Consider the following 22,022-nt stretch of genomic DNA (forward strand, 5'->3'; position numbering starts at 1 on the left):
AGCAGATGGAACTTGATCTGAAGTCTCCAGCCCCTTCCCCTCCACGTGGGAGGGGTCACCGGCTCTCTGAGGAGAGCCTCAGAAGGGCCGGGGAGGTGAAATCCCCTCGTGGGAGATTTTACAGCACAGCAGGAGGGTTGGGCAGGGCTGTGCATTGGGGGTGGGTGGCGTGCGGGGTAGGGTACCGCATCCTGGTGGGGCTGCCTTTTCTCCATACGTGATGGGTGTTCTGCTGAAACACCCCTCTCTCTCACCCGCTGCTGAAGACTGGGCATTTCTTTTTTTTTTCTTTCTTTTTTTTTTTTTTTTTTTAACGGGGCACGAACCCGCGTCCCCTGCATCGGCAGGTGGACTCTCAACTGCTGCGCCACCAGGGAAGCCCAAGACTGGGCATTTCTTGAGTCTTCATGAGGCTTCATGAAGGTGTTTGATCCATGGGGTCCTCCACATATCCCTGAAGGGGTACATCTGGGAGGAGGGTGCTTCTCGCCAGGGCCCTGGGGCCAGAGGGAATCCTTTCCTTGGTTAGGAAAGGTTAAGGCCCTGGAGAGGGGGCTGGGCAAGGGCATGGATTCAGTGTGGAGTCCCAAGCTGATGGACTTCCTTGGTGAGGTCCAGACCCACTTCCAAGGGAGTCTGCAGGACAGAGGTGATGGGACCCCAGCCACGAGGGAATCTGAGGCTGGGACACACCTGTCCCCACATGGTACACATGGTGGGCCTGAGAGAGGGACGTCCCCAGGGGCTCTCTGCTTTGAAGCTTCAAGAGTCTTTCATTTCATCGGATAAATCACGGCTCCCAGTGGAAGCTGCACTGCAGACGCATGCAGCCAAGCAAGGTTCTCTGTTGCAAACAAAGCCCCTCCGTCTCACAGCGCGCTGTGGCCACTATCCCCAAACACAGCTGACCCAGGGTGGCTCTGTAGCCCCTCAACACACGGGGATAGAGCTTGCATTACGCAATCCCTGGAAGTGTGTAAAATGACTTCAGGTGTCGTCTGGTTTCTCCACTGGCTTCTGTGACCATGGCTCAAAATTCTTCGGGGACTGGTTTTGCACAGGCTGCGGCTTGATGCTAACACCTTGGCTTGCAGGGTGCCTCCCCTTGTCCTGCCCATCTCCTCTTTTTAGATAGGAAGTCACAAATAGTCTGCAAACCAACACTAAAATACATGAAGGGCTTCCAAGCCAAAATAAAAGTTCCCCGGGTGACTCTTTTAAAGTGCTGGGAAGGATGGTTCTCCGGGCAGTTTGTAAGTGGGATTTAGGGTCTGTCACCATGGAGACAAATGCTCATCCCACAGCGCAGCTGGCAGAGGGGGTCTCCCTCTGCCTGGATGCAGGCTTGCGGGTCTGGTTACTTTCAGGCTTTGGGGCCGCTCATCCACCCTTTATTTGAGGGGTGCCATTGCCCATGTGACCCTCCTCCAGAGAGAACTCAGGCTTAAACTGTATTCTCTCTCCCCCTATCCCCCAGTGGCAGTAAATTCCACGGCTCTCCGGATGTCTGGGCAGAAAGGAACCTTTGAATGTTCTGGGGTTCTAGTCCAACTCCCTCACCTCACCCACTTATTTTACAGGTGGCGAAACCGAGGCCCAGAAGGGAGGGAGGGAGGAGCTGGCCTAAAGTTGCACAATTAGGTGGTAGCAAAGTTGGCATTGAACTCAGGCCTCCTGATTGCCAATCCAGGGCTCTTTCTAGCAACCAGTATATTGGCTACAGTTTCAAGAGTCCCCCTACCAGGCCCACGTGGTCTCCTCCCTCCCCGCCGCTGCCCCAGCCCCCTTCTCCCCCACTACACATAATTCGGGTTATAGCAGAGCATATTGAACCCGAGGCTCTCATCCCAGTGCCTCAGGAGCACGAACAGCTGGCGGGCGGCAGCCTTGAGCGTGCCCCGCGTGCGGCCCTCGGGCGCCTCCTGCTGCTCCAGCCACGAGTTGGCCTTGGCGGCCACCAGCTCCCACTCAACGAAGTAGGAGGCGGAACTGTGCTCCAGCCACGCCAGCGCCACCACTGTGGCCCACAGCTGCCCTGTGTGCTCTACCGCAGCCCTGGGCTCCCAGCCCGGCTTGCCCTCGGCCAGAGGCTCCGGGGAGAAGCTGTCACAGGAGGGGTGCCGAGGTGAGGGGCTGGTGCACGTCTGGGGGCTTGGGGGCTGGCGGGTGGTGAGGGACACTCGGTGGCAGGTGAAGGGTGAGGTCCACTTGAGCTTCTCCATGGGGATGTGGGTGGCCTCACAGAAGGCTTGGTTGAGAAGGAAGGCTCCGGAGGCCAGCTGCAGAGACACCTGTGTGTGTGGGAGCCCCTCAGTGGGCCTCAAACTTTTTAGCCCATGGAGCCCCAGGCCATGCCCAAGTCTGGGTGAACACAGCCCGCTGGTTCACACCTCCCCCAGCCAGCTCGCCCCACCTACCCGGGGGATTTGCGGGATACCCAGCCCAGCCGAGCACCGCCATGCTTTATCCCACTGGTACTTCAAGCTGATGACTTTCCAAGCCCAGCTCAACATCCTCACTCCAGACCTGCTTCTTTTCCTGGGCAGGTGGACCCAGCTCGGCCACTGGGACCATCCACTGCCATCCAACAGACTCTGGGCAGCTAACCACCCTCTTCCTCCCTCCATGTCAATCGGTTACCAAGTCCCAACGGGTCCCACTTTCTGAACAGCTCTGCAGCCCACCATCTGCCACTTCATGTTGTCCCTGCCTCTACTTCCCTCCCCTGTCCCCCCACCTTCACTCCATCTTTCCTGCATCCTGAGGGGTCTTTGTAAGGCAGAGGCCTTGTCACTTTTTTGGAGGCCACCAGCTCAGTAGTTTCAATTTTCTCCTAGAATAAATCCAAGCTATGATTTCCAAAGCGCTGGCTCGTCCTTGACTCCTTCCCCTCCACCCATTCTCCAGCCCCCAAGCTCGCTCTCTCATGTGTAAACTGTCGGCTTAACCATGTAACTCCAGCATGTAAACTATGGGCTTAACCATTACATCCTTCCAGAAGCCATGCGTCATTCCTCCCTGACCTCAAGCCTGGAGTAGGTTTCTCCCTCCCTCCCCATCTCCCCCAGCAAACCCAACTGCTCCCTCACGGCACCTAACGATCAGAATTGCCCGGTTTCCTTGGCAGTGCCGTGAGCGCAGGGACCATGTTCACCTAGTTCAAGGTTGTCTCCCTGGGGCTAGCGCTGTGCCTGGCTCAACAAATCCTTGCTGAGTGAATACATGCCTCCTGCTCTATTGCCCGGGGTATTTGGAAACTCCAAGTGACACTAGGCACTTGGGTGTGCAGGGGCTGCAGCGGGGCAGTGAAGCTCAAACCGTGTCCCTCCTTTCAGCACCTCTCGCTCCCCAACCTTGCTGAGCCCCAGATGTGGCAGGACCAGGCTCCCTTTCTCCTCGATTCAGAGACACCCACTCCCGACCTGGGGCATCTGCAGAGCCACTTGCTAAATACGTTGCATGTCCCTGGGGTGTTCATTTTACTTGCAAGTGAATCATTTCAAGGCTTAATTTTATGTATTGAAAAACAGACACACAGAGGTGGTGGAGTGGAGTGCAAGATTCCCGTGAATTTTTAAAGCGAAGGTGGCAGATTGCAAAGAATTTTCACGGTGCTGGCGCTGGCTTTTAGCAACACTCCTAAACCCCAGATGGAGGACTCAGGCAAACTCCCTCTGCCTGGCTGCTACGTGGGCGGGAAGGTCTAGGTCTTCTTCCCTTGGTGGAAGGCGAGCAGGGCAGCCCCTCTGCTGAGTGTGGGCCTTGGCTCTGGGGTCTGGGGCACTCACCAGGGGGACGTAGTCCAAGCTCTGGCTTCCTGGGGCTGACTCTGGAGCCTTGGTCAGCGGCTTGCCCAGGAAGCCCTTGGCCGCTCGCGTCAGCAACCTGGACTTGTTGAGATTCAGCCTGTGTGGGTGGAGCCAGGGAAGAGTGACCACCGCTGCCCCAGTGGTGTCCCTGGTCATCCCACCCCCCCGAGAGCCCACTCAACAGCTTCTGAAAGTCAGGGCTACGAGGGGCAAGGTAGTGTTCTTTTTAGGACCCTCTTTTGATAGCATGTTCTTGTTCAGCCCAGTGGTCAGAGCGTCTCATGCTAGCCCTCTCAGGGGGACTTGCATTTGCAAAGACACCGTGAACCCGTGGGAAGTGAACTTGGGGCGGAGGTGGTTTCAGCAGGGTGATACCTGAAGACAGTGCTATCTCTGGGCAGGGGTCCTTCTTGGCATCCTTAAGATTGTTCATTTTCGTGTAAATGTCAGCCTGGGCCTGCCTTTGGCCTTCCAAGCTAGGGACAGTCCTGGGAAAACGGGTGGCGGTAGAGTGAACCCCCAGTGGAAATCCCATGTACCTGGATCCAAAGAGAGCCTCTGAGGCCTTCAAGGAAGAAAGGGTGTTGGTGGCCAGACTGCGCAGGGGACCTGGAGAGCCACAGAAAGACAGTTAGGGCTTGACAGATGACCCTGTCCAGATGTTCACTACCCAGATGGGGAAACAGAGACCCAGATGGGGAAACAGAGGCCCAGAGAGGGCCAGGGGCTTGCCTACACCCCTAGGGATCTGAGCTAATGACTGGGCTGCAGGGCTGTTTCTGATGCAGTTGGTATGGGGAGGGGAGAAATATGTGGGTCTGTGCGTAAAGAAGCAGGCCTCCAAGTTCCCTTGGCTCGTGGCCCCTGGCATCTTCTGGAAGGTTACCTGTGGGGACAGTGACAACTTCGCATCAACCCCCTTCAGCCCCGAGTAGGGACATTGAGTTTCCTCAATGGGCACATTGCTTGAAGATTCTCGGCAGAGTGAGGTGGTAGAATGGTCCCTCCGCCGGGAATTGGGATGCCTGATTCCTGGCCTAGCTCTGTCACCAACTTGCTGTGTGACCTTGGGCAAGTCACTTCACCTCTCTGGGTCTCAGTTTTCTTCCTTTAAAGTGTGGATACTCCTATTTATCGTACATGGAACTGTTTTGAGGAATAAAAGAACCAACAAGGACTTTGTTGGGTTAAGACACTCTCTTGGCCCAAAGATCTATCACTATTTTAATTAAAGGGAGAGCTGGCTGACTGCCCACTCCCCTTCAGAAGTAGCATACTTCTCGCGGCCCGGGGATGTGTTCTCACTGAAGGGCGCAGTGGGGCTTTCCTCCACATCTACAATAGAGGAAGACAGTGAGGCCTGAGCTCCCAGCCCTCCCCCTTACCTCCCATCCTCCCAAGGAGAGTGCTGGTCTGAATTCACAATACCTGGGGATGGGCTGGGAGAGCAAGGTCAAGGTTCCCATCCCTGTCTGGATGGGCCTTCATCTCCCAAAGATACCACCTGTGCTCCACTGTAAGGGTTGGACATGCCTGGGTTCAAATCCCAGCTCTCCCAATGATTAGCTGTGTGACCCCAGGGAAAGTTACTTGCTTTGTAAGTTTCAATTGCAAATCGGGGATGATAGTATTGATCTGTGTTGTTGTAAAGATTAAATGAGATAATACACAGATAGTGCTTAGGGCCTGGTCCATGATAAGTGCTCAGTAAAGCCGAGAGCTACAGACCCAGCAGGGAAGCAGGAGCAGGTCAGAGGCCTGAGCATGGTGTTTGGAGGTGGGCGGAAAGCTGGGTTCATGCCAGCTCTCCAGGAGGGATCAGAACACGGCATTGACGTGTCAGAGGGCTCTGAGCCTCAGTTTCCCCATCTGTAAAATGGGGATAATACTTGCACATCGTTTGTTCAAAATATATAATCAGGATGATTATTCTTATGACTATTATAATATTTCAATGGCTGGAGAGTGACGGGCATATATACTATATAGGAATGATCCAAATTATGGAAAAAGCTTCATGCACAGATTTGTTCTGCAAAGCCTCTGTCTCCCTCATGAGACCGTTAGTAGCTTTGTGAGGGCAAGAAGCTCTGATTATCACTGGGTGCTCGGGGGGCAGCACAAGAGTGAACCAGTGACTGAATGAATGAGGCAACCAGCAGGCAGAGAGCATGGTGGTTAATTAACCTCATGGACTCTGGAGCCAGACACGGCTTGTTCAAATCTCGGTTCTCTCGTGCATCTGCGGTGTGACCTTGTGTAAGTCAATGAATCTCTCTGAGCCTCGGTTTCCTCATCGCTTAATGTGGAAAATAAAAGAAACACTCTCAGATGGGTGTGAGGAGTCATGGATAATTAAAGCAGTGCCCAGCACATAGAAAACCCTCAGTGAGTGTTAGCCATTGTCATCCTTGGGGAGGGAAAGGGCTTGGGATAGACTAAGCGTTTAGACGTCCTACACACTGTGCGTGAATCAGAGGACAATTCAAAAGAAGGGATTTGTGATTTTGATGGAAGCCATGGGCCACCAGTAGCTGAGCTACAGAGAAAGGAAAGGGTAGACCAGAAGTTTCCTCTAGACTGGTAACCCAGCTTGGCTCAGGGGTAGAGCAGGTTCCCCTTGGTTTTGGAGGCTCTGAGGGACCAAGGAGCTGGCAGAACTCCTTAATTCTGAAGAGATCCTCCTCGGGATTTTCACCTCCTTACAAACTGTTCCTTTTTTAACCCATCAAAGTCTGTGAGCACTTTCTAATCCCTCACGTAAAACATTGTTATGATCTGGGGGTCGGGGCTAGTGGCCAGGTGGGACCTCTGATGTCCTTCCCATGCACAGAAGAAGGCAGGAGATGCTCATTGTACATGTGAGGGCACGTAGGAAGGGGTTAGGACTAGTGCAGCAGTTAGGCTGTCTTTAGTGGGACAAAAAGACACGCAGACATCCAAGACACAGAGGATTAAGGCAATCCTGTGAATTAGTAAAAGGTCACCAGATGGTCAAATCATGGATCTTCAAGGACCCAAGCTGCAGGCATAATGAAATCATGTGAAGGTGGAAAGGATGCTTCTGGGAATCCTGGAAGAAGCAGAAGGTGGGATGGAACTGCCTCTTTGCTTTTTCCTTTATTAGGTTTCCCGGCATTCAGTACCTGGGAGGACTCAGAGGTTGGAGGCGGGAAACAGCCACTGAGGTTGGTGGACCTTGAAAAGGGAGAGGTGGGGAATGGTGTGGGCACGTGGGCAGGGAGGCCAGGCTGCTCTCTGGCTCCCGGTGGCTCTCTCAGCAAAGCTGTGTAAACGACGCATGCCTGGGCCATGCTGAGCCCCGCTGCCCTTCTCAGGCCTCAGAGAATCCAGGAAACCTGGCCTTGCTCTCGCCCCATAAGGCCCAGAGTGAAGACTCAGAGAGAGAGTCCTTCGGGGCCTCGGACATGAGTGTGCAGTGGCTCAGGGGCCCAGGCTTCAGAGTACAGTGGAGGCGGCTCTTACTTAGGTTCTGAAATTTGCCATCTCCGGCAGCCGAGTCTTCCCCAGGCATCGTCTGGGACCGCCCGAAACCAGCAGAAGTGCCCCTCGACTGTTGGGTCAGCACCCGAGAGCTGACCATCCGCAACACAGCACCTTCATGAGGACAAGGAGAAGGGGTCAGATGGGTACAACTGTGCCAGTCTTTTGCCTCTTCCCCAAGGAAGATGGGCTGGGAGAGCAAGGTCAAGGCTCTGGCTTCCCTCTGTCAATTATCTAAAGGCAGGGAGGCATTGCAGAAGGTAAGACCATGAGCTCTGAGCCAGAATGACCTGGGTTTGAACTCCAGCCCCATCTCTGACTAGCTGGATGGGGTACTGACCACTCTGAGCCTCCGTTTCTTTACCTGGAAAATGGGGAGAATAATACTTACCTTGCCAGGTAAATTCTACTGCTGAGATAATGTTCAGAAAGCACCAATGTTTTCTAGTTAGTTAAAAGGCTGGTTTTCTCAGAAACACCCCGTTTCCCTTCTCTCTCAGTTTGCTGTCTCAGAAACTGAGGTCCCAGTTTCCTCTCCCACAGGGCAGGGCCCTGAGTCCCAGAGCATCACCATCAGGGTATGAAGATGAAGCTCCAGCAGCCAACAGTGTGTTTTGGGAAACTCCATTCTCGGAGAACACTAGTTTGGAAGTTGTTCCTTAAAAAATGAAGAGTTCCAGGGCTTCCCTGGTGGCGCAGTGGTTGAGAGTCCGCCTGCTGATGCAGGGGACACGGGTTCGTGCCCCAGTCCGGGAAGATCCCACATGCTGTGGAGCAGCTAGGCCTGTGAGCCATGGCCACTGAGCCTGCGTGTCTGGAGCCTGTGCTCCGCAACGGGAGAGGCCACGGCATTGGGAGGCCCGTATACCGCAAAAAAAAAAAAATGAAGAGTTCCATTGGAAAATAAGTCTTGAAGAAGCTTCATACTCTAGTCCATTCTCTGAGCCTCTTGATGTATACTAACACCCTAAAGGCTCTGAGAAGTCCTGCAGTAAAGAAAGCTTTTAAGTTTTATTTAATCCAGTCATTCAGAAATGTTTATTCCTAATCTGCTATTTCCTATTTTTGTGCTGAATGGCCATTAACAAGACACGGAACCAGGGTTCTAGTTTCCTGGAACACACTTTGGGAAGTGCTGATCCAAATCTTAGGGGGCTTGTGGGACTTAGGTTAAGATATGTGCCTGGTCCTTAAAACTCCCAGACTGTGGCTACAGAAGCTAAAAAAAAATGGTCAGAGATGAGTGGGAGGAGGTGACATCATTCAGGGTGACAGTGCCCAGTGGGTGAGAAGACCCAGTGGAGTGACAGCCTGGGCTGCTGGCCAGAACCTGAAATCAGAGGAACTGAGGCAGAGAGGGAGGGAGGGAGTGGGTCGTTGAATATTTTGGTACCAGATTTTTAAAAAGCAGGGTGGGGGGAGGGCAGAGGAATCAGAAAAGGCATATTTTGTTTCCAAACACAATTCTTTCAGGAGTTCTGCTTTAAAAAGAAAAAAGAAAAAGCTGCTGCAAAGAACAGAAAATGTATTGATAATTCAGGAAAGAAAAAGTGCCTATAGTCCATAAACATACGAAAAGTTTTCAACAAAGAAGCTAAAGAAATTCCCCAAAGGTACTTTTCTCCCCTCTCAGTTTAGTAGGTTTAGAAAGATAAACAATTTTCAGTGGTGATGAGGATAGAAAACCTTCCTCATGATAACCTTTGGGGGCAGGGTCAGTTTGGTAACATACATCACAATAATTTAAAATGGGCCAACTCTTTGATATGCAATCTTAGTTCTGAATGTCAGCCCTGAGGAGATTACCAGACAGGTGCACAGGGATGTTCTTTGCAGCACAATTTACAATAATCAAAAGGGGAATAAACAGGGCTTCCCTGGTGGCGCAGTGGTTGAGAGTCCGCCTGCCGATGCAGGGGACACGGGTTCGTGCCCCGGTCCGGGAGGATCCCACATGCCGCGGAGCGGCTGGGCCCGTGAGCCATGGCCGCTGAGCCTGCCAATCCGGAGCCTGTGCTCCGCAACGGGAGAGGCCACAACATGAGAGGCCCGCGTACCGCAAAAAACAACCAAAAAACGGGAATAAACAAAAGGTCTAATAATAGGGGGCTACATTCTGAAAAACCTTAAGAGGTGGTGGAGGGACTTCCCTGGTGCTCCAGTGGTAAAGAATCCTCCTTCCAATGCAGGGGTTGCCGGTTGGATCCCTGGCTGGGGAACTAAGATCCTACATGCCGCGGGGCACAACTACTGAGCCCACGTGCCTCGGCTAGAGAGCCTGCCTGCCGCAAACTACAGAGCCCACGCGCTCTGGAGCCTGCGTACCACAACTAGAGAGAAGCCTGCACGCCACAACAAAGAGCCCGTGTGCTGCAGCTAAGACCTGATGCAGCCAAAAATAATCAATCAATCAATAAATTAATTAAACATTAAAAAAAAAGAGGCAGTGGAGAGGAGTAGGAGGGAGCACAGACTCTGAAACCAGGCTACTGGGAGTCAAAGCCTGACTCTGCCCTTCACTGCTGTGTGACCGTGGGCAAGTTACTTACCCCCTCTGCCTCTGCTTAACCACCTGTAAAATGGGGGAAACAGTATCTTCTTTGCAGAGCTGTTTTGAGGATTAAATGATTTAATGTATATAAAGGGCTTTGGAACACTGTCTAATTGGCTGCTATGACGATCACTCCCTGCAGTGGGGTACCTGCTGCTAGTAAAATGAAAAGACGGAAAGATATTTCCCACACCCAGAGTTTGTAAGATATAGCACATATTGGTATGATCCAGTTTATGCAAAATTATGTCTTTTGATTTCTCTACATGTAGACACCTGTAGAAAGAAGTCTGGCAGGATGATCACACCAAGGGATTAATTAGTACTCATTTCTGGATAACTGGCAGCCCCAGTCACTTTTGTTTATTTTATGTCTTTCTATATTTAATTTTAATTTATTTTTTTATTGAAGTATAGTTGAGTTACAATAGTGTGTTAGTTTCAGGTATACAGCAAAGTGATTCAGATTTATATATATATATATATATATATATATATACACACACACACCCACGTATATATTCTTTTTCAGATTCTTTTCCCTTATAGGTTATTATAAGATGTTGAGTAGAGTTCCCTGTGCTATACAGTAGGTCCTTCTTGGTTACCTGTTTTATATATGTGTGTATATGTTGATCCCAAACTCCTAATTTATCTCTCTCCCCCTTTCCCCTTTGGTAACCATAAGTTTGTTTTCTATGTCTGTGGGTCTATTTCTGTTGTGTAAATAAGTTCATTTGTATCTTTTTTTTTTTTTAGATTCTACATGTAAGTGATATCCTATGATATTTGTCTTTCTCTGGCTTATTTCACTTCATATGATAATCTCGAGGTCCATCCACATCTTTCTATATTTTAGAATTTTCTACAGTGAGCACATACCAATTGGAAAAATACAATCAAGTCATATTCATTTAGTGGGAAAAGGGGAGTGGGATGGTTTCACAGCCCTCTGCAGAGCAGTGGGATGGGGGTTCTTGTGCCCCCTACCCCCTGGCGGCCAAACCATCTGCTGGGGGGCGTTTTAGCTTCAAGGCCCTTCCCTGAACCCCTCCCCACCAGTCTAGGCTGCTTTGTATCCCAGTCCCCTTCCTCTGGCCCACTTGGGAATCGCTTGGCCCTCAGAAGAGCCCTGGCCGCGCACCTGCCTTACCAGAGTTGGGGTATCCCACGACGGTGGGCAGGTAACGGCTCTTGCTTCTGTCCACAGGCACGAAGGCTGTGTACTTGCTGATGACGTTGCAGGCCTTGCTGGTGTGCACGGCGTTCACTTGGTAGCGGCGGCTGGACCCTGCAGAGGGAGAAGGGGGGGGTCACTGTGTGGAGTGGGAAAGTCCTCCCTGACATGGAAGCTCTAGAAGCTAAAAGGAGGGCTAGATCCATGGTCCTATCTTTGGAATTAAAAAGCCCTTAAAATTAAGGAGTTACCAACTTGCCATTAAGGTCATTTAAAAGAAACCCTCAAGATTATTAAAACCTCCACCATCACTTCATAAAATAAGGATATTTTAATGCAAAAGAAGTAAGACATCTAATAAAAAATGACAGCTACTTTCCTTAAATAACTTTAGTGTTATTAAAAAAAAAAAACCAAATCTCTGTGTTGTCAGTATCTTCTATTTTCATTCTGCAGCTCTCTGATGAGAATCTTGCTGCAGGATTTCACAGGTCCCCTGGCTGTGTGGGGACCATTGGTCTGGCCCATTGGGACAACCTTGCAGGGACAGACCAGAGAGGGAGAGTGGTGAGCATAGGGTCACACAGCAAGTTAGGAATGGACCTGAGATCAGGACTCAGGATGGTCCCCAAAGACCAGGCTCTTCCTACTGAGCGGGTGAGCTGTCTCCTTGGCGTGAAGGATGGACAAATGTCCGGTAAACTGTAAGGTAAAGTGCTCGTGGGAAGAAAAAAAAATTATAAACATACAAATAATATAAAATATAAACCATGTAGTATTGTTATATAAATAAAGCATAAACTATAACAAATAATAGAAATATTCTCTATTTATATCTCTATTTATCTGTTCTCCAGGTGTGTTCCATCAAGATCCCACGAATCACTGTCTTGAAAGTTTGCCCCAATTCCTGAACTAAATTAGTCTCCCCACCATCCCTGTTATACAATTTCTTGGATCCCTGTGTTTCTTCTTAATAGCATTAGGACAAATGCACTCAATTAATTGTGTTTATTTGATTAATGTCGGCTGGCTTCCCTGCTAATCTGTGTCAAGCACTCATAAGTAAGGACGGGTATGGTGGTGGTCACTGCACTGCTCAGCCCTGAGCCTGGCCCCCAGCTGATCCATACTCAATAAATGGCCTTGATTGGTTACTGGGTGGACCGATTAGATCTAGGGGTTCTGTGGGAAGATAGGTGTGGTCCCAGAGGAGCAAGGCAGGTGGAATAGGGCGATCCCCACGGTTCTGTCTCGGGAGCCCTACAGGGGCGCTGCAGGGAGATGCCCTGGGAAGTGAGGAGGAGTGAGGGGCGTGTAGCTGAGGAAAAGGAGAGAGGAGAGGACTGGTTACCGGGTGGGTGTGGGAGGTGGGAGGAGCGTGGGACTGGGAGGGGGCAGATCAAGCAGGGGGTGGAGCCCTGGGCCGCTGTGTGTGTGTGTGTGTGTGTGTGTGTGTGTGTGTGTGTGTGTGTGTGTGTGTGTGACGCGGATGATGGCGCGGGCCGCCAGGTGGTGGAAGGTCTCGCCCCACAGGTCGGGCTCGCGCGCGCCGCCCCTCTTGGGGCCGGGAGGCCCCAGCTCAAAGCTCACTTCCCACTGCAAAGGCTGGCTGTCGCGCAGGCCCTTGACCACGGCCTTGCCCAACACGGGTCCCGGGCTGACGGGCCTGCGGGGACTGGCCTGCTCCTCGGACTCGGCTAGGGGCTCCCAGTCCGAGGACGTCTCGGTCTCGAAGGCGGAGGGGTGATGGGACAGCTCTGGGGGCGGAGGGACAAGCGGGCTGTGATCTGAGCTGCAGGACAGGGGTTCCGTTCCCAGGCGACATCATTCCTCCCCAGGATGCAGACACCGCTCAGCAAGGACAGTCCCCCTCCCCCCTCCCGCCCCCAGGGAACACACAACTCTTTCCTTAGGAGAGCAGGGGTGGCACTGGCTTGTCCCCAAGAGTAGGGCAGACCCACCTCTCAGGAAGCCAGTACCTGAAGGGGCCAGATAGGGTGGCGGGTCACTCCACAGGTAGGACACCTGGGAGCCTCACAGGCAGCCCAAGGGCCAGGTTGATTGGGAGAGAGGGATTGGTGAGGTCATCTGGGAGGGATGGGCCACAGCAGATGCCCCCCTCCCAGGCTGGGCTACAGCCTAGGATTCCTCCCTGTCCCCAGTCAGGTCTTGGACCCTGTGGGCACTTACCCAGGTCCCCAGGGCTGCAGCTGTCTGAGGCAGGCTTCAGACCAGACCCAAGATCCAGCTCGTTCATGGGGCTCCAAGCCTGGGTCTCCTGGCCAGAGGGCAGGAAGGGCTGGCAGCCTTGGGGCAGCAGAGAGGGCCTGCGGGCCACTAGACCCCAGAGTCTGGGGCCCTGGCTCAGGTCCGGGCCACTGTTCAGCAAGGGCTAAGAATGCAAGAGGAAGGGGAGGAGACTGAGCTCCTGGTGGCTGGCCCCCTTCCCTCCACTCCCAGCCACAGCTCTTTCCCTGGTTGCCCCAGCTCCTCCTGGGGGACTGCCCCTGTAGTACCCAAGGACACATGACCTGCTCTCCATTACCCATGAGAAACATCAACACAAATAATCCCAAACCATGGATAAAGTCCAAACCAGGAAAACTGTGGAAAATCACATACCATGGATAATATTCTAAACCCACCTTTTTTGGTTTTGGCCATAAAGTTTAAAACTCTGTGTGTGTTTGTAGTTATAATTATCAGCCTTTTCCCTTATGTCTTCTCATTTGTCATGCTTAAAAAGTCTTTCCTACTAAAAAAAAATTCTAGAATTTTTGTGATTCTATTTTTGTTTAAATCTTTGATTCACAAAAAAATTTATTTTGTTGTAAGGAAATAGAAAACAGCCTTTTCTTTGATTTTATGAAGAGTACAAACGTCATCACCATTTACTGAATACAGCTCATTCATGGAGTCCCTACGGCTTATCAGTTCTCTACCTCTATCCTGACAAAGCTGTCATGTATATTTGGTTTTATTTGTGGACTTTCTGTTCTGTTTTGTGGATTTAATCTGTTTAATGCTAGTACAAAACACTTCAAAAGGCAAGGAGTAAACCGGGAAATGTATTTGCAACACGCATGACGAAGATCGTTTTCATGAAAATACTCTTTAAATCACTGGCGTGGAGGAGAAGGGAGATAAACTCAATAGAATAATGGGTTAAGGGCATCTGCAGGCAGTTCATAGGAAGAGGATTCTATAAGCCCATGAAGAAATGCTCAGTCTCATGAGCATTGCTCTAAATTGAAATAAGTTATGATTTTTTTAATCTTCTGGATTAGCAAATATTTAAATGTTTGATGACAACCATAGTTGTCAACAAGGAGACAGTTTCTCATGGACTGTTGGTGGGACTCTGCACCGAAGCACACTTGTAAAAGAAGGATTTAGCTGTGTGCTATCTCTCAACAAGAAGCACACTCTCCTTTGACCCAGCGATTCCACTTTTAGGAATTTAATTCTGTGGTAATACACAAGGATGCAAATATCCGTGTGCCCGTATTGTATATTTATTACGGTACTGTCTGTAAAAGTGAAAATCTGGAAACTGTCTAAATGTCCATCGCTAGGGGTTGGTAAATGCGTTGTGGTACATCCACGCAGTGGAAAACCCTACAACAGTGAAATGAAAGAGGCAGATTTTTTCCAAACCAATATGGGAAGATGTTCAAGATAGAGTTTATTTCAAAAAAGTAAATTGCAACTGTTCTATACTTTGATTGTGGAGAGAGTTACATGACTACATGCATTTGTCAGAACTCATAGAGCTGTTCACTGAAAAGAATAATGTTACTGCATATAAAAAGTGAATTAAAAAGACATTTAAAAAGTAAATTGGAGAGCAGTTTGTATATGTGATTGTTCAAAACATATATGTGTGTCGCATATGTGTGTTTTTTAGTGTGTGTAGTATTTCTGGAAGGGAACACCCAAAACCAAGTGGGTCAGGGCACAGGGGAGGGGGACTTTTATTTTTACTTTATATTCAACTGAACTGTTCGAGAGTTTTTTTTATTGAAAACTCTGAGTACGTATTACTTTTGTAATTAAAGAATATTAAATTAGTTAAAAATAAATTTTGCGCCTCTGGGAACACATATATCTGCCCGGAAGGAGGAGGGGATGGGGGGACAAAGGCACTTTTGGGTGTAACAGAGAGAAAAAGTGCCTCTTAGTTTTTAGGCTAACAGTTAACCATGGGGTCTTTTTCATCTCTATCAAATATTTACTGGAATGAGGCCTGTGTGTCCCCATTAGATGGGGTCTCCTTGGGGCAGGGGCTAGATTCATCCTTCCTGTTTCCTCTGGGCCTGAGGTCCTGGGGATGGTACAGGGGTGTGGGAGTTGAAAGGGGCTGCTCCGTCTTAGGACGGCCTCAGTGGGAACTGGTACCCAGCCAAGGTTGCTGGGTCCCAGGGCATCCCTAACCTCTTTACCACAGCAGAGACTGGGATTCCCCCTACCCCTGCCCCACCATCACCAGCACACTGAGAAACAGAAGCTGCTACAGTTTCCATAGCAACAAGTTAGTCTAAGATTCAGCCCCCTTCACCCAGCCATAGGCTGCAGGGAGTGTATGTGTGTGTGTGTGTGTGTGTGTGTGTGTGTGTGTGCGTGCATATACATTCACACAAGTGTATTGGAGATAGATTGTGGAAGAAGCCAAGCAGGGAATGGGGAGAGATGAACAAAGACGGGCAAGAAGTGAGGAAGAGAGCTGCCCAGCTGCCCAGAGCTCTCACCAAGTAGAGTTGATGACTGTTAGCTCAATCATCTGACAAGCTATTCTCATCATGTCACAGATGAAGAAATTGGGGGCTCAGAGAGGCTAGGCAACATGCTTGAGGGGCAGAGTCTGCCTGACTCCAAGGTCAGTATCTTCCAACTGCATTGAGTGGCTCCTGGCTAAGCACAGAGGAGAGCCTTCAGGGGCAAGGTGGCAGTGTCCCCACCGTTGGGGAGCATAGGGGGCTTATGTGTATTTGGAGGTGGGGAGAGATGGGGGTTATGGGTGGGAATGGGAGAGCGAAAGCCTACTTTTGTGGAACCACAGACTCACAATGACAAAGCTACATAAAGCCCATTCTTAAGAAAATGGGATAAGGCATGCAGATAATAGCAAATACCAATTTGGTTTACGACAGTGATTCTCAACCTGGTGATTTTGCCCCCCTCCCCTGGGGACATTTGGCAGGGTCTGCAGACATTTTTGGCTGTCCTGACCGGGGATGGTATTGTCCCTGGAATCCAGTGGGTAGAGGCCAGGGAGGCTGCCCAACATTCCACAGTGCACAGGATAGCCTCCACAGAAAAGAATTCCCGTGTCGATAGTGTGGGAGCTGAGAAGCCCTGGTCTGGCCGGACACTGGATGACGGGTCCTGCTGTGCTTCTCACTCTGAGATGATCTCTGCCCTGGGTGAATGTACAGCCTTGGGATTTTCAGAAGGTGCAGAAGGTGACAGAGAGGGGAAAAGAAGGGCTTTTCAGGAAGAAGGTCCTTCGCTGCAATCCCTTGATTGGCTGTGTGACCCTGGGTAAGTCACTTTACCTCTCTGACCCTCAATTTCCACATCTGTACGGAGTGGGGGCGGCCGGCCCCCACATTCCCTCCTTTCCAAGGGGTGCTGTAAAATCAAATGAGAGTGTAGATGGGGGTGCTCCTTGCCAACTGGGAAGTTCTACGAGCAGAGAATGGGTGATGTCATTGACCAATGGGTATCATTATTAGGAAGTTATCATTGGAGGTCAGGCAAGTGAAGATCCAGAAAAAGGAGGAAGAAGTGACTCACTTCACTGTAAATTGTGGTCAAGCTCCATCCTTATGGCTGAAGCAGGAGACAGAGCTCTTCCCCATCTATGGCCACCCCCAACTCCAATATGCCCTACTTGGGTACCTGCACATCAATCTGCCACCGCAGAGCATCCAGGCTGGTCTGCTTGGTGAGGTCCTGCAGCTTGGTTTTCCTCAGTGGGTATCTCCTGGCAGCTGTTGTGGGGTCGCTGGCCGTAAGGGCCCTTGGAGAGGGCTTGTGGGTGGTGATCTGGTTGGTGCTGTATGCCCGCCGTCGCTGGGAGAAGTCTAGACCTGGGCAGGAGTGGAGACAGGGAAGCCATCAGGGTGGAGGACAGTGGGGAAAGAGAGAGGAGCTTGCATGCCCCTTTCTTGCTTGGAAACTTCTTGAGTTTTCCACTGCTTACCTACTGAAATATGCTCAGATGCCTCACCTCACCTGGCATTCAAAGCGTTGCCTAACCCAGCTCTAATCTGTCCACCCAGCTACTCTCCTTTCTGCTCATTTCTCAAGGTATTATGTGCTCCAAGTATACCAGTTGTGTCTGCGTTTTCTAGGAATGACACCTCCACGTCTGCTTAGGCAGTTTCTGCGGCTGCCTGGCATCTCCTCTCCCTCCCCACTTCTAAGAACCACTGCCCTCATTATGTCTTTGTTAATATCCTCTACCAGATGTTCCTTTCCCTGGGATCCTTACAGTCTGTTAAACTTTCTTGTGGTCCATGTCATTCTGCTTTCTAAGAGAGTTAAGGCCAGTTGTATCTCTCTCACTAGATGGAGAACTTCTGAGGGACAAGTGCCATGTTTGAGTCATCTTTGCTTCCCACACTGCGCTCAGTACCTAGCCTTAGTAGGTCATCAGTAATTACCCTCTGAATGGAAACTAAAACCATAAAGAGGTTTTGGAGGAAGACAGGTCTAAACTCTTTATCTGTACTCTATCTCTTTCAAGTTCCATGTGCTTAGTCACGTTGCTAAAATTCTCCAAGTTTCAGTTCCCTCATCTGTCAAGTTGGTATTATAGTACCCACCTCCACAGCTGCTAACCGTTCAATGAGATTGTACAAAGTGCTTAACACATAATAAGTGTTCAGTAAAAATGTAGCAATCATGGCCTCCCTGGAGAAGGGAGTAAAGCTCAAAGAACAACTGACTGACCAGGACTGGTGGCGGAGTCTCCGCTGGATGGCTGGGCATCTTTGGCCTGCCTCAGGTTGAAGGGTGTCCCCAAGCTCTTGGCACAGTCTCCACTGTCTGGGCTAGGTCCCTCATCCTTTGAGTGGTAGAAGACAGAGCTGCTGGACTCCTGAGAGTGTAGCATGCTGTATCGTCTTCTCTTGTCCTGGAGGGAGGGAGAGAAAAGAGGGCTTAGAGTGAGGCTGGATGTCAGGAAGGACATCCAAAGGGCAGCAAGGGGTGTGAGAGGAGATGGTGGAGGTTGTACCTTTGAAGAACTGAAATAATAAGAAAATTTTTGCTTGCTTGGGGAATTTAGGCAGACTCCTGCCTAAATTTAAGGGATGGTGAATGGAGGTGGTTTTTCATATCACTTATGCTGTTTATATTTTTAATTATATTCTTTATTAAATGTTAAGAAAAGTGTAATTCTAAATGCTACTGCTGTCTCCAAATAGATAACCAAAAATAACAGCATGAACCATCTGTTCCTTTTGTTTCATTCTCCATGATATAAACATATATAAAAATATAAGGGCTTATTGGGGTCATCTTGTGTTGCAAAAGCTGGACCATATTACTTACATTTATCAGTAGCTTGAACTTTGCACTTAAAACGTTTTGGAAATCTTTCACGTCAACTCTTCTTTTAAACATTTGCCTGTACGATATTCTACCACCCCTTTTTATTAAGCATTCGCTTTGTGGCCATTTATTTTTTGCCACCGTAAAAAATGCTACAATAAATCCTTGACCGTGAATCTATTACATCACTTTTATTTCTATGTGTTTGATTCTTAGGAGGTTTTCTGGGTTGAATATTTCCAATCTTATTAGTTATTTCTAGATCACCTTCCGGGAGGGTAAGTCACGATTATACCCTTACCCAACAACTCTTCTAGTAGTAGGAGAACGCATTGCCAGTCTCATGGGTAAGGAAAGGAGAATAGATTGGACAGTCCCTGCTAGTAGTAAGGTCTGTGGATGATCTGCTACCTCTCAGACCTCCAAGAAAGGCCTGGATTGTGCAAAGTCTTGACCAGCATTTTGTTTAGCACGTTCTCCCCGCAGTTGAACATTCTAGTCTCCAAGACAGTTTTACCGTTACTGACCGTGGTTCTTAAGAGATTCCATAACACTTTAAAATCTGGAAATTTCAAATAAAATTCTAACTTCTCTTGAAAGATTGGAAACACATTAAACATAGGGTCCACATTCTTGCATGGTAACTGTTTGTTAGGGCCGAGTAGGGGCTGAGCATTTAGACAGAATGTGTGCTCTCCAGTTTGCTGTATTCCTCACCACCACTTATTTCCTCTATATGGGGAATGTCTGCTATCTCTCATGACATTTGTCCCTTTAATTTTTACAACAAGCCCATTTCGTTCATTTTATACCTGCCCAATCCCTCTAGGCGTTGAGTTGGTGTGACTCCTGCTTAAAAACAAAACAAGATGACAAATCCTTTAAAGGGGAGTGGAGAGACTTACTAACGAGGGAAGCTAGATGAGGAACTAGCATCTCAGGCAGTCTTCTACATTTTAGCATGGATTCCACCTCCCTTTGAGAAGTTCCTCACTGTTATTCCACTTCTGCCACCACATACAAGAGAATTATCCATGTAAATGAATAAAACACAAATTCATCTAAGGAGATATGATCTGTCTAGAGTGTTCAGGGAAAGAAATCTGAGTGCCATTGTTCTGAATTGAACTATTCACCAAAATCACTTGGAGTAGATTATGCAAAATGCAGGTTCCTGGGCCTTATCTTCAGAGATTTTTATTCAGGGGACCTGGGTTGGAGCTAGGGCTCTGCATTTTAAACATGTTCCCCAAGTTCTCCTCTTGCAGGGGATCTTGAGAACCACATATTGAGATGGTAGCATTTACCCAAGCAGTGTCACCATGACTGAATGTCCATGGCCTGACAACTATACCCCACAAGAGTAAACCCAGATCTGATTGGCTCCTAGCTGCCACAAATAAATTGTCTTTCCGGCCAAGGATGGCTTTGTGGGAAGGGTTCTGGACCCCCACTGACCCCTGGGATTTCTAAAGTACTTACTGTTCTGGGATTGGAGATGTATAAGGAGGCATCACATACAATGCCATACCCCACCAGCCGTTCTCCAGGGAAGAGGGAGCTGGTGCTGACAGGTGAGATCAGGACCTCGGTAGTCTCAGGGAAGACCCACTCCACAGTCACATCACTCAGGACTGGGGCCATGGCCTTCTTCAGGGATTTGACCATCTGTTGGACAGGGTCAGAACACAGGTTGGGGGGATGTGTGAACGGGAGTGTGCATAAATGAGGAGCCTGAAGACTATGTGGGTGTGAGCATGAGAAGAGGTAGCAGGGAAGAAGTGACAGTAGACTTTGGGCGGCTTGCCCAGCAGCAAACATGCCTCTGCGTTTCTTAGACTCCTAGAGCATCAGAGTTGGAGCAGATCTTTGCTTTCACCTTCTCTGAGCTTAGCATTTTATAAATGAGAAAAACCCAAGACTCAGAGTAGGGCTGTGATGAGCCTGGGGCACACAGAAAGTTTGTCTCAAAACATGGACTGAATAGTGACCTTGAGCCACTCAATTTACCTCCCTGGGCCACCGTGTCCCCTTCTGTTAAAGGGAGTTAGTAATTCTCAACTTTCAGTGTAGTTGGGAAGATACTGCATTTGAAGTATCTGCCACTTGATAGGCATTCAATAAATGACACCTGGTTTAGCGCTTAGACAGTGGTTTAACGTCCCCTAGGATGATTTCCTCAATGGACTGCAAAGCTGGGGAAAAATGATTTGAGGATTGTGGCAGCCATAGGGGTGCACTCTCAAATTTCCCTTTGAGAAAGACTGTGTTCTTTTTTTTTGGCTTAAAACAACAGCAATGTATTTTTTTTACAAGCTCTTGAGGCCAGTAGTCTGAAATGAGTCTTATGGGGCTAAACCCAAGCATTTGGCAGTGCTGCTTTCCCCCGGAGGCTCTAGGAGAGAATCCCTTCCTTGCCTCTTCCAGCTTCTGGTGGCCGGTGGCATTCCTTAGCTTGCAGCTGTATCACTCCAATCTTGGCTTCTGATGTCACACTGTCTTCTCTTTATCTGAAGTCAAACCTCCCTCTGCTTTATTCTTTTTTTTTTTTTTTACAACTTTATGGGAGTATAATGGCTTTACAATGGTGTGTTAGTTTCTGCTTTATAACAAAGTGAAAGTATACGTATACATATGTTATACGTATACATATGTTTCCATATCTCTTCCCTCTTAAAACCTCCCTCTGCTTTATTCTTTTTTTTTTTTTTTACAACTTTATGGGAGTATAATGGCTTTACAATGGTGTGTTAGTTTCTGCTTTATAACAAAGTGAAAGTATACGTATACATATGTTATACGTATACATATGTTTCCATATCTCTTCCCTCTTGCGTCTCCCTCCCTCCCACCCTACCTATCCGACCCCTCCAGGAGACATAGACCTACTAGAGAATGCACCTGAGGATACGGGGAGGGGGAAGGGTAAGATGTGACAAGACTGTGTTCTTTTGCTGCAAGGAATGCAGTTAGATGACAGTCTCCATGTGTAATGCCTCAGCTTTCAAACCAAGTTCACACCTCTCCCTGGAAGCCCCCAGACAACAAATGAGCATGGCAGAGATTTAGTGCCTGGTCTTTCCACCCAACAGAGACAACCTAATGGGCAATTCTTGCTCCAGAGACCCCTGGTGGGTTGGATGAGACCCTGTCAGATCTGCACTGCAGTCTGAGGCGCTCCCTGACCAATCCTGCTTCCCTCCTTCCCTTTCACACGTGTTGCATCTGCACGTGGACTAAAAAGTTTCCCCTCCTGTTTCCTCCTCTTTTCCCTTCTACAGATTTTATCCCTCAAGAAACCTCTTGCACTCTTAACTTCAGCTCTGTTTCTTGTTCTTGGAAGAGCTGGACTGACACAGGGATTTTCTAGGTGTTGGATTATTTGTGCCAATTGTGCAAGACATGAAGAGAAGACTAT

The 22,022-nt window shown here is 49.2% G+C and overlaps 1 protein-coding gene across 1 annotated transcript in view; it reads right to left on the reverse strand.

Annotated features, from left to right (window-relative positions):
- Positions 1 to 1,796: 1,796 nt before the first annotated feature.
- Positions 1,797 to 22,022, reverse strand: part of VWA5B1 (von Willebrand factor A domain containing 5B1) — a 40,161-nt gene continuing 19,935 nt past the window's right edge. The window contains exons 12-23 of the mRNA XM_024749978.1: positions 20,087 to 20,272; positions 18,002 to 18,185; positions 16,946 to 17,136; positions 13,235 to 13,436; positions 12,530 to 12,801; positions 12,309 to 12,330; positions 11,018 to 11,155; positions 7,314 to 7,427; positions 5,082 to 5,144; positions 4,349 to 4,430; positions 3,789 to 3,906; positions 1,797 to 2,291 (exon numbers count right to left, since the gene is read on the reverse strand). Of these exons, the coding sequence (XP_024605746.1) occupies positions 1,797 to 2,291; positions 3,789 to 3,906; positions 4,349 to 4,430; positions 5,082 to 5,144; positions 7,314 to 7,427; positions 11,018 to 11,155; positions 12,309 to 12,330; positions 12,530 to 12,801; positions 13,235 to 13,436; positions 16,946 to 17,136; positions 18,002 to 18,185; positions 20,087 to 20,272 (2,067 nt within the window). The remainder of the gene's footprint in view (positions 2,292 to 3,788; positions 3,907 to 4,348; positions 4,431 to 5,081; positions 5,145 to 7,313; positions 7,428 to 11,017; positions 11,156 to 12,308; positions 12,331 to 12,529; positions 12,802 to 13,234; positions 13,437 to 16,945; positions 17,137 to 18,001; positions 18,186 to 20,086; positions 20,273 to 22,022) is intronic.

The sequence above is a fragment of the Neophocaena asiaeorientalis genome, unplaced genomic scaffold (genome assembly GCF_003031525.2).
Source record: "Neophocaena asiaeorientalis asiaeorientalis breed wild unplaced genomic scaffold, Neophocaena_asiaeorientalis_V1.1 scaffold275, whole genome shotgun sequence".
Lineage (NCBI taxonomy): Eukaryota > Metazoa > Chordata > Mammalia > Artiodactyla > Phocoenidae > Neophocaena > Neophocaena asiaeorientalis.